Source organism: Apis cerana, linkage group LG6 (genome assembly GCF_029169275.1).
Source record: "Apis cerana isolate GH-2021 linkage group LG6, AcerK_1.0, whole genome shotgun sequence".
Taxonomy (NCBI): domain Eukaryota; kingdom Metazoa; phylum Arthropoda; class Insecta; order Hymenoptera; family Apidae; genus Apis; species Apis cerana.
Window position 1 is genome coordinate 7852267 of NC_083857.1, and position 12491 is coordinate 7864757.

The 12491-nt window shown below is 30.7% G+C and overlaps 1 protein-coding gene across 9 annotated transcripts in view; it reads left to right on the top strand.

Moving 5' to 3' along the window:
- Window positions 1-394: 394 nt before the first annotated feature.
- The window catches only part of LOC107995193 (unconventional myosin-IXa), a 50294-nt gene continuing 38197 nt past the window's right edge, over window positions 395-12491 (top strand). For 3 of the 9 annotated variants that reach the window (XR_009830439.1, XR_003697015.2, XM_017052544.3), the window contains exons 1-14: window positions 419-944; window positions 1743-2634; window positions 2720-3018; window positions 3125-3742; window positions 3822-4120; window positions 4190-4449; window positions 4542-4849; window positions 4967-5304; window positions 5424-5484; window positions 6427-6753; window positions 7951-8874; window positions 8976-9053; window positions 9122-11361; window positions 11440-12474. Coding sequence is in view for 7 of the 9 variants with exons in the window: in XM_017052544.3 (XP_016908033.1) it covers window positions 2729-3018; window positions 3125-3742; window positions 3822-4120; window positions 4190-4449; window positions 4542-4849; window positions 4967-5304; window positions 5424-5484; window positions 6427-6753; window positions 7951-8874; window positions 8976-9053; window positions 9122-11361; window positions 11440-12474 (6778 nt within the window). In the remaining 2 variants the exon portion in view is untranslated. Of the gene's footprint in view, window positions 1483-1742; window positions 2635-2719; window positions 3019-3124; window positions 3743-3821; window positions 4121-4189; window positions 4450-4541; window positions 4850-4966; window positions 5305-5423; window positions 5485-5804; window positions 5853-6426; window positions 6754-7950; window positions 8875-8975; window positions 9054-9121; window positions 11362-11439; window positions 12475-12491 lie in introns of all 9 variants that reach the window. The other 6 variants (XM_062076891.1, XM_062076892.1, XM_062076893.1 and 3 more) reach the window with 6 other exon arrangements.

Consider the following 12491-nt stretch of genomic DNA (forward strand, 5'->3'; position numbering starts at 1 on the left):
TATTAAATAAAATATAAATAATTAAGAATATATATTTTATTTATGTATTTTATTTCAACAAATATTAATTTCTAAAAATCTTTATTTCATTTCTTATTTAAATCTTTTAATTATTTAAATCTATAAATTATTTAAATCTTTCAAAATTAATTACATAATTTCAGGCTTTATATTTTAAATATTAAAAATATCGTTTTAATTTTTTGCTGAAATTTCTTTATTAAATATATGAAATATTTTATATATATATATATATATATATATATATATATATATATATATATGTGAAATGTTTCACGAAATAATCAACAGATAGCTCCAAAAGCACTTTTCTCTCAATGGAAGTTTGTACTTTAGCAATCAGTCACGTGGTCACATAGAATAAGCCAATCAAAATCAACGCTGCGTACCATGTGATCGGAAAAATCGAAATGGTGGACGTATTGGGACGCAGGATCCCGAGAGGAGACGAAGGACGATAAACTGGGCAAGCGCTCATGATTCGTGTCATCGGTATTATCAATCTAAGAACACGATTAAGCACGAGTATTAGTGTAATTTCCAGTAGAATCGACGACGACTGAACTAACGCAAAAGTATCGGTGACAGTAGATCTTGTTTACTGAAGTGTCAATCCGCCCGTATTGTACGTGTATTCTCCAAGTGCGAACAGAAAACAGAAGAACAGTGTATATCGAGTACGCGAGAACCACAGCTGTACATATCGTTCTCTCGATAATACGTTTTTGTAACGGTGTATGAAGAAAGAGAATATATTTTGAATGTATGAGCAAGATGGAAGAAAACTGAAAGTTGTGAACAGACGGCAGTGCATTTACAGTAAAATTTCAAGTTTTTGGAAGCATGACCAAGAATGCGCGCGCGAGAGTTTTGATAATTTATAAGAATGTGTCACACTGAGCATCTTGTTATCAGTAACGGAGGTAACAAAAATAGTTTATTTGAGTAGGCTTGTATGTTTTCATTACATTCTTTGACGATGATATGTAACAACTAGTAAGTGTCATGCCTGAACAAGAAATTCTTGATGACTTTAAGCCCGGTTTACTCTGTTGACGTTCACACTCACAGATCGTTGCTGATTGGTGGTATGGTCCATGACCCGCCAATCGGCATCGGAAGACGGTTTTCTTGCGAATGTCAGCCGTCAGGTCCGAGGCAATCGGTATCTCGGGAACGTATGTCGTTTTTCGCAATCCTTTGTGTATCCAACGAATGATCGATGTGTTACGATTACTGTTCACTTGAGATTATTTAAAATTACATTATACATTGTTTCTTTTTAATGTTGAGATGAATCCTGTATTGTTTAATTGAAAAATTACCGGCAATGACGAAGAAAATTTAGAGAGATATTTTTAAATTCGATTAATATAAATTCACAAAAAAAAAAAGTAAAAAAAAGTAAATAAAATTTTAAAACAATAAAGAGATGTATTGATTTCATTTTTTTATTTTAAGGTTAGAATTATTAGTTAGAATCCAAGGATTTTTTATAAATTTGACATTTAATGTGAACTTATCTGATAAAATACTTATGTGTATATATATTTAAAAAAATAATAAAGTATTATTAATCTTACATTAAGAATATAATAATTAAATGATTACATGAATCAAATAAATTTATATAATTGAGTAATGCAACAATGACATTGTTTATACAATGTATTAAACAGTTAATTAAAAATATTTATGTGTCATACATGTTTTTTTTTCAGATAAGATACTTCCATAACGCACAAAAGTTTTATAATACAAATGCAAATATATCTGTAATCTTCTGCAATAAGTGTATTAAAATACTCAAATGGTACGAGGATGTTTACAAAACATTGAAAACCTTGGATTATTGTCTCAGTGGAGATACTGAGTTACTGCCTGCCAACAATAGCACACCTACACTCTTTTCAACTATATAGTGAATCTTATGATAAAATATAATGGCTGTCAGAAAGGTTTTGTTGGACATTCAGTGTTAAATAAATGATATCTGAGTTAAACACATTATCCTATAAATTCAAAATACTCTTTAACTACTAAAGAACAAAACGAAAATCTATAAAATTGACTGAATGTATAAATTTAAAACAGAAAGAAAATAATAAAATTTAATGACTCTATTTTATTATACAAAAAGAAAAAAGAATATATTAATCTATAGTCAGAATATTCTATGGTCCTATCAAATAAAATGATATATTTAAATGAAAGCTTCAAGAAAAGTTTAGAACTACTTTAATTATTTTCTTATATCATATATTGAGATGAAAAAGAAATAATATTCTCAAATTTTTATTTTTTTGAACTAATTCATGATTAAAATTTGACATGATATATATGTACATAAATAAGGTTTTTTAGTTTATAAATATTGAATAATTTTGAGTGCATTTGACAAATTGAAATTAATGTAAACTATATCTGTAAATAAATCATAAAATCAGTGAGTGTTGTTATAGTGATTATTTTTAAACAAAATGTATAAAAGTTATTTTAAACGTTTGCATCAGTGGTTGTACATAATTGAAAAACAGGAAGAAGAAGAAACAATACATTTGAAATTTTGTCTGGATGATAGAGGACAAATTTGTTAACCCTATATAAAGCAAGGTATAATTTCATATGAATTTGTGTGTGTGTGTATATATATATATAGAAATTACTTTAAGATTAAATATTTTATTTTATTATATAGGGTTAAAAAATGGACAGTAGTTCTGGAGTAGTGCAAGTATTTGTGGGTGAGTGGAGCCCAGAATATGAAGCACTTTCAATTAAAGCTACAAAACAAACTTCATCAGCTGAAATAGTGGAGTGTATTATAGAAAGACTTGGATTAATTGATGCATCTGTTTCTAATGCTTATGAATTAGCAGAAGTAGTAGGAAACTCTGTTGGGCAAGAATGTAAAGAAAGAAGACTTGGGCCATCTGAGTGTCCAGTAGCACTTATGTTATTATGGCCCAAAAATGCAGCACAACAAGAATATTATAGGTAAAAAATTTATTTAAAATATTAAGAATTTACTTTAAAAAAATAAATTATTTTAAAATATAAATAAATCATAAGATTAAGAAGAATTCTAAAATTTTATCTTTAGGTTTTACTTGAGAAAAAAACAACCAGATTATTTATGGTCAGATAGTAGGTTTCCCATGGATCCACAGCTTCTTAAGGATTATTTTAATAGATTCCTATATCAACCACGAGATAAAGAGTATCCAGATCTATGTCAACTTCCAGATCTTAATGAACAAACTCTATTAGACAACCTTCGGGCTAGGTTTTTAGCTGGAAACATATATACATATGTGGGCAGTATATTAATTGCATTGAATCCATTTAAATTTTATCCTATTTACAATCCAAAATATGTAAAACTCTATCAAAATAGAAGATTGGGGCCAGATATACCTCCGCATATATTTGCCATAGCTGATGCAGCTTATCATTGTATGCTTAAAGAAAAAAGAAATCAATGTATTGTTATTAGTGGTGAAAGTGGATCTGGTAAAACAGAATCAACAAATTTTTTATTACATCATTTGACAGCATTAAGTCAAAAAGGTTCTCATGGTAGTGGTGTTGAACAAACAATACTCAGTGCTGGTCCAGTACTGGAAGCATTTGGAAATGCAAAAACTGCACATAACAATAATAGTAGTCGTTTTGGCAAATTTATCCAAGTGAATTATAAAGAAAATGGAATGGTGCATGGGTAAGATTTTTATATAAGTATATAAATTGTGAAAATTATTGCATATTTTTATATTTATTTATATTAAAATTATTTTTAGGGCGGTTGTACAAAAGTATCTTTTGGAAAAATCAAGAATAGTTTCTCAAGGCAGAAATGAAAGAAATTATCATGTATTTTATTATCTTTTGGCTGGAGCAAGTGAACAAGAAAAGCAACTTCTGCATTTAGAAAGTTGTGATCGTTATAACTATTTAAATAAGAGTGGTTGTTATGGATTAGAAAATGTTGATGAACGACATGAATTCTCAAGACTGAAACAATCTATGGAAATGGTGGGATTTACTCCAGAAAAGCAGAGACGATTGTTTGCAGTTCTATCAGCTGTTCTTTTACTTGGTAATTAATAATTTGTGATCAATTTAATGAATTTTTGTTTTATTAACTAAACATATCTCATTGTTACAGGTAATGTGGAATTTCAGCCTAAAAAATCTTATCATCATCACGACGAAGCTGTAGGAGTTAAAAATCCTGAAGTGGTTGCATTGATATCTGAATTACTTAGAGTAAAACAAGAAACTCTTTTGGCTGCACTTACTGCCAAACGTGCAAGAGCTTCAGGAGAAACATTAGTCATTAACTATAGACTTCCAGAAGCAATTGCAGCAAGAGATGCTATGGCTAAATGTCTGTATGGAGCTTTATTTGATTGGATTGTACTTCAGGTAAAATATTATCTTATTAATAATAATTTTATTAATAATATTATTAATATATTATAATAATTATATATTAATAATAATTTTGTTTTTAATAGGTGAATCATGCTTTGCTTTCTAAGAAAGATACCCTTAGAGATCATCAAGGTAATAGCATAGGTGTACTAGATATTTTTGGTTTTGAGGATTTTAAAATGTGCAATAGCTTTGAACAATTATGTATAAATTATGCAAACGAACAATTACAACACTATTTCAATCAGCATGTTTTTCAATATGAACAACGAGAGTACAGAAAACAGGGGATTAGATGGACAGATATAGGATACAGTGATAATTCAGGTTGTTTAAATTTAATAGAAGGAAAACCAAATGGTCTTCTTTGTCTCTTAGACGATCAGTGCAAGTTAGTATTTTGTATTTATTTTATTTTATTTTATTTTATTTAATTTTTTCTTTTTCTTTCTTTTTTTTTTTTTTAATAAATATTCAAGTTTTATTAAATTAAAAATATTTTTGACAGCTTTCCGGGTGCAACGAATGAGACACTGCTACAAAAATTTAATTCAGTGCATAAAGACAATCTATTTTATGAAGCGCCACAACGACGCGAAGCAGCTTTTGTTGTACGGCATTATGCAGGAGCTGTTAAGTATCAAGCTGCTAATATGAGAGAAAAAAATCTGGATTTAATGCGACCTGATGGTGTTGTTGGGGTATTGAAAAATTCTTCTCTTGCTTTTGTTCGAGAATTAGTGGGTGCAGATCCGGTTGCTGTATTTAGGTGGGCGATACTTCGAGCATTTTTTCGTGCTCATTTTGCTTTTCAAGAAGCAGGTCGAGCTCATAGACATGGTCGAGGTACAATATTTTTATTTTTCATTTATGGATTTCTTTTTTTTTTTATTATTATTCTCTTGTCTTATAATTTATTTATAATTTATTTATAATAATAATGCGAAAATATTTTTTTATTTTAGCTGATGGTACAAAAACGTCTATACAAAATAGGTATAGGACACCGAACGAGAATTTGATAAGGTATACACAATTTTTTTGTTTAAATTGTATATCATTTTTACTTTCGTAAAGGGTGACTCAAAAATATTTGAGTGCTTGTATACTCATAATATAGAGCAATATTTATTAGTTACATAATAATGATCGTGATAAACAAATGGCAATGTTATTGCGCTTGTTTTTTGAATATGTTTTATCTGCATATTATATCACCCTACAAAGTATAAATCTACGTTGTGCGTTAATAATATTTGCATCAAGCTGAAGAGATTCCTATGTGTTTATAATTGAAGCAAACGTTAATTATATTTACATTGGCCACATGTCTTTTGTCCCTGTAGCCATCTTGTGACGTTGTCGACCGTCAATCTAACTATTAACCGAATCGCGTAAGTGGTCTTTTGATCCACTGTATGTGTCATTTTGGCAAATATTACATTTTTTTATGCAAAAATGTCTTATGGATTTACAATACTTATCATTATTTTTATCATATGAAATTTTATATTTGAAATTCAAATTTTATTGAATTTGTAACAATAGTTAGAAATAAATTATAAATAATTTGTAAATCCATATAACTTTTTCCAATCTTGTTTATAAGAAATATTGTTTAGAGTTTTTTGTATGCACTTTTTGTATTAAGTGTAATTAGAGTGCAATTCATAATTTCTGCAATATAGTCACATCCTGTTATTTAAAATATATTAATTGCTATTGTTAAGCATGATTAATAATAACAATAATTTTTTATTTATATAATTCATACCAATCATTAAAATTCGCATTGTTTCATTCAAATCATTCATGAAATAGATTCTCAGAAAAATCATTTTTTCTCTAAAATTTGTAATAACCAAAGTTAAAAATTTAAATTGTATGTTGATACCGAACGGTTTAAGTACTATTTAATTACATAAAACTACCAAAAAAAAAAAAACTAAGCATGAGAGACTTTTTCAGTTCGCACAAACATAATCGTCCACCAAGTTATCAGAAGCAGCGCAGTGTCTGTATACCATCAACTATACCCACTACCACATTATCTTCTATACAACTCGAAAACAACGATAATGTAAACAACAACCGATTGTCGTGGCCACAATTTCGAAACATTAATCAAACGCAACACTCATCAAATGTAACCACGATGAAGGGTTATTTAATAAGAGGCAGGGAAGACCACCCTCATAGTAATAATAAACTCAGGCGAGATACTCATAGTCCGCTAGAGAGGGTGCTTCCAAAAGACGAAGCAAATGTCATGGAACGCGCTAATCAAATAGTCATGTATGTAAACAGCTATTTAATATTCCATAACATTGTAATTTAAGCTATAAAATCTCACTGCTCTACAATAAAGGTAGTGTGTGCTCTATAGTAATTCTGGGTGAAGGATTTCCTTGCATAGGTAATAGCATTTCAATAGGACATGAATGGTCTTCCCATGCAGTTATACAGCTTTCTACAAGTATTCATTATTTTATGAAGTTATCATATATCTTTTAGAAATCATTAAAATCATTTTATATATCATAATATTCACGATCATTATCCCCAGATGTTTTTAGTCATCACATTTGATTTATTTGTTTCATAATCTTAGTTACAATTAATGCATGTTAATTTCATAATAATAGCTTTCATTTTTTGAATTAATATTTAAATTAGTCCATTAATTCATAAAATTGGAAATAAAATATAATGTTATATACATAGTATTTATATTTGTTTATTAATTTAAAAATGTTTAAATTAAAAATGGACTAATTTATCACATGTTGCTTAATATAGCATACATATTCAATTCAAAAAATCCTTTAATATTAAATTGTTAATTTAAAAATTTTTTTTTTATTAATTTCTCACAAATAACGATTGCACGATTTTGAATTTGATGAATTTAATAAATCGTAAATTTTTGCACAAAATATAAATTTATATATTAATACAAATTTTAACTTAAAAAATTTTTAGTTCATGAAGAATGCAAATTGCTTATCATTAACATTGATATTAATCATGCATTTATTTAGTATAGTATAGTAATCAGATTATATTTCTTGTATATTATTAAAAATTTCTAAATCTGTAAATATACTATTTCTATATATAATTAATTTCAATATCATATGCTTTATTATATTTGTTATTATAATCTAGTTATATAAATTCTAATGATATTCTGCTAAATGTTTGCTATTTATATTTCATAGTACGTTTGTAATAATTAATTATTACTTTTTGCAATGTCATATGTGTTATTATAGAATTCATAAATTCTCCTTTTCCTGTTTTTCTATGTGTTTACTTTCTAATAGTTTAAAATAATATTTGATTAATTAATAAAGTTTTCTTCATTGAAATTTAGACATAATGATTTATTATTATATGTTATTTTATTTTATTAAAAAGTTTAAAAAAATAGGAAAAGGATTTTTTTTTAATTTATTAATACTAAAAAATTGAAATTTAAAACTTTTACAGGAAAAATAAATCATTTCGACCAAGAGAACGTGGTAAGAAGGGTTTAAAAAATCTACAAACTGTAAAAACACTTGCTGGAAGAACGCAGAGTTATGGTACAGGACCTGGAAAAGCAAGAAAACAACCTATGACAGTATCAGCACAATTTCAACAAAGTCTGCATAGTCTTATGGATACTTTAAATCAAGCAAATCCTTTCTTCATTAGATGTATTAAAAGCAATGCTAATAAAGTACCAAATGAATTTGACGAGGAAACGGTGCAACGACAATTAAGATATACAGGAATGTTAGAAACAGTCAGAATAAGACAAGCTGGATTTAATGTTAGATTAACTTATGAAGAATTTATTCAATTATATAGAATGTTATTACCTAAGGGTTTGTTAAGTTCTCAGTCTGATGTTAGAGATTTTTTATTGACATTAAATTTAAATAGAGATAATTATCAACTTGGAACAACTAAAGTATTTCTTCGGGAATCAGAAAAAATTAAATTAGATATCGAATTACACCAACAAATTATTACAAGTATTACAACTATACAAAAATGGTTTCGTGCTTGTTTGGAAAGAAGAAAATTCCTTAGATTGAAAAATGCAGTTGTGCAAATACAATCATTTTGGAGAATGATTATGGCTCAAAGATATGCGCATTCTCTACGAGCTAGAATTGAGGCTTCCATTCATATTCAATCTACTTGGAGGGCATATAAACAACATAGCTGGTATAAGAAACTGAAATCGTGTGTAATTACTTTTCAAGCCCATGTTCGAGGTAACAGAGCAAGAAAAGCTTTTGCAGAATTAAAGAAACGAAAAAAATTGCCTATTGATGAAATTAGAGAATGTAAAGATATTCAAAATCAAGGAGAACTCGTACATGACAACAACAAGGTGTATTCTAAGCTCAGGAATAGTGAAGAGTAAGTAATTGCTGAGACGATATTAAAAAATCATGATATATTATAATAATTAAAAATATAAATAATTAGAAATATATTATTAATGTTTCTCTCTAATACAGGTCACTCATAGATCATGGAATGTTAGAATTTAATACGGTTCGTAAGACGGAATCTCAAAATCGTTTTACATCAGCGAGGTAATTAAATATTTGTTCTTTCATATTAAAATCATTGATTATATAACAATAATATATGTTAATTGTAGGATGGAAAACGTGTTACGAGATAATCCAATTGACACAAGTATGTCATATTCGAAGCGTAAAGTTATACCAAATACACCAAATACAAGAATATTACACGAACCTAATACAATCTTAAGAAATACGGATTCTTTTCCTTCGGATGAATTTAATGAGCGTAAAAGCAGTTTAGAAAGTTTGACTAGTTTAAGGAGTTATGAATCTCAAATGAGCGTTAATAGTTCTGAGTCTCAAGACAATTCTTACAGTAAACCGATACCAAGCACTAGAACGAAACGTAGTGATCAATCTTCAATAATTGCAACAAACACAAATTTAGTAAATGCTTTAAGCCGATTGCCGTCTGTTAATAAACGAGCAGACAGTTCGTCGACAGGATATAGCGATGGAGAGACTGATACAGAAATTCCAAGTACTGTGCAAAGTGCCCCACCTATCTTTAACACCACTCCATCATTTTCAAGTCCACGAGAAGTTTCATATCATCAATCTAACGTAAGCTTAACACATAGTCCAAATTCTGATGTCTGGCGTCGAAGACCAGAGTTTTCGTCCATTAATTATAGCGAATATTTAATGTCTGGTCCACAAAAATCAACGTTAACGCGTTCTCCAAATGTATCCCAATATAAAAGTTTAGCAGATAACTTATTCGAACAAACGCAAGAAAAGCCAAACGAAGCAGCAAATTATAATGTGAAATTAGACAGTGATCGTTTTGTTCATATAGAATCTTCGTCAACTCGAGAACAGCGTCGATTAAGTGATAATAGCGTATCGAGCGAGCGAATAGAAAATATTCCAGCTTCACCCATTAGACGCGATCACGCTTATGTTCATAGTAAAGAAATTAAAGATTTTAGTTACTTAAGAAGACAAAATTCGGAAGGAGATACATCTATGAAATTAGATGCCGATGAAAATGTTTTAAAAAGTCCTTTGTTGAAAGGAACTTCCTCTAAGGAGAAAAATTTGAGATCAAAGGAAAAATGCGAACCTGATGTGCCTGTCAGAAGCGCTAGACGGAATCGACCTACTCGAGAAGTTCAATGTCGATCCATGGGTGAGAGCGTATCGGAAACGAATAGCGGAGAAGCAAAATTTCTGGGTACGATTAAGGAAAGTGATCTACATAAATCGACAAATGTGCGAACTCGAAAAGATAGTCCGCATGAAACATCTTCGAGATCAGTGGCAGATTGGCCTATGAACAAAAATGAAGGAACATCGAAAACTCAACAACCAGGTAAACGTTTAAGATCCAATGCTATAACAACGTTAGAGTTAAGAAGAAGAAATTCGGATCCAGCAACTAAAATATCAGGACTTAGCGAAGAAAAACCTGGAACTGATACGAGTCCCAATGACTTAAAACTTGCACCTGGAATGGATCTTTTAGAATGGAAGGGCAATCTTTTTACATTAGCCGGCCATTGTTTTAGGAAAGTAGCAAGATTTGCCAAAGACGATGTATGCGTTTGTTGTCATGAAAAAATGGATGCGTTTGTTACACAAGGGTACAAATGTATCGACTGTAAACAGTTGTATCACGTGAAATGTATTCAGAATGGCGGAGTACTTAAAATGCCCTGTATATTAGCGAATACTCCAAACAGACGAAAAAATAGGAAACCACCAAGAACACCTTACGACGCTTCGAAACAAGTAGTGGCATCGAAATTCAGTTTAACCGGTACATCGGTGTTCTCCGATAGTACCGATAAAATTATATCCGATGCAAAGGAATTAGCTCTTATGCAGGATTTCATTACCAAAAAAATATACATAATGGAAGGCCAAGAAGAAGGCAGAAAACCCAGCGAGGTTGATCGCGTATTCAAACAGGCTTTACGTAAATTTAAGGACGATCTTGTGATTACTTATAGCGTTGCTATTCAGCAGGGTGTCGAGGGTAATATCAAATACACTGATCTAATAGCGAACTTTTTACACGTAATGGAAACAGTCTGCAAACAAGAAAATACCAGTGAAGATTTTCCCGTGACGATGGGAGTTAACGCGTTTAGAGGATTTATGAATGAATTTATGACGCTAGTCAAAACAGAAGCACCGGAGAAACAGAGTAAAAGCAAGCGTAAGAAGGAAAAGAAACGGAAACACGAGGAACCAACACGACATGGTAATCATATGTTCCAATTAACTATTATAAATATACCTACAGCCTGTGAAGTGTGTACGTCATTCTTTATGTGGCCTATTGAACGAGGACTCGTCTGTCAGAGTAAGTACATTTTTGCTTAATTTCTTTTATTTTCTTTTAATAATTATTGTTCATACATATATTTACTTTTGTACTCAGATTGTAAGTTAACGTGCCACAAAAAATGTTATATGAAAGCATCGGCGGAATGTGGAAAAGAAGCTTTACACGAAATGAATTCGCACAAGGTATTTGGTGTACCGTTATATAAATTAGATTGTGGTGACGGTAAGGTACCGATAGTGGTAGATCGGTTAATCACGACTATAGAAATGCATGGTCTTTATACGGAAGGTATATATCGAAAAAGCGGTGTCAGTTCTAAAGTGAAAGAATTGAAATTAAAAATGGACGAAGGTGATCTCGAAGGAGTGGATTTCGAAAATTATCAAGTACACGTGCTTGCGGCAGTATTGAAAAGTTTCTTTCGTGATATGCCTGAACCTCTGCTCACTTTTGAGTATTACGATGATTTTCTGCACGCTGCGAATTTAACGGACCCACGGGATCGAATTAGCACCCTATTCGCCATTTTGAAAAAGCTACCAAAGCCGAATTTCGACCTAATGGAACGATTGATCGTTCATTTAGCCAGAGTAGCACTTCACGAGGTCGACAATCGAATGTCTCCATCGGCTCTAGCAATAGTCTTCGCACCATGTATTCTGAGAACGAACAGAACGCTGCCTGCGCAAGATTCGTTGCAAGATGTTGGCAGGCAAACATGTTGCGTTGAAACGATCGTACAAGAAAAATTGAGGGTCGTACGAGCAACTTTAGCCGACATAAATACACTCGAATCCGCTTGTCACACAGCTACTCATCGTTTATCCAGTTTACGATCTTCCAAAATCTTCAGTCCAGAAGAGCTAAACACGGCAACTCCAATCGTAACCGCTAGAGGCGCTACTGCAGATCGAGACAGGGATCGAGGGGACGAAGAAGAGGCGCTTCTCGTCGACCATATACAGGAAATCCAAAAGGAAAAGGCCCTACTAACTTCAACTCTTCCCAGCCTAACGAGAGCTTCTTCGGATGATGACCTACTTTTATCTGCTACGGATTTGGATGATGGATCTCTTGATGATCTTCTTCCATCTTCCGCCGGTAAATTTTTATGCTTAAGCGTTCAAGGTTATTTTATTTATATG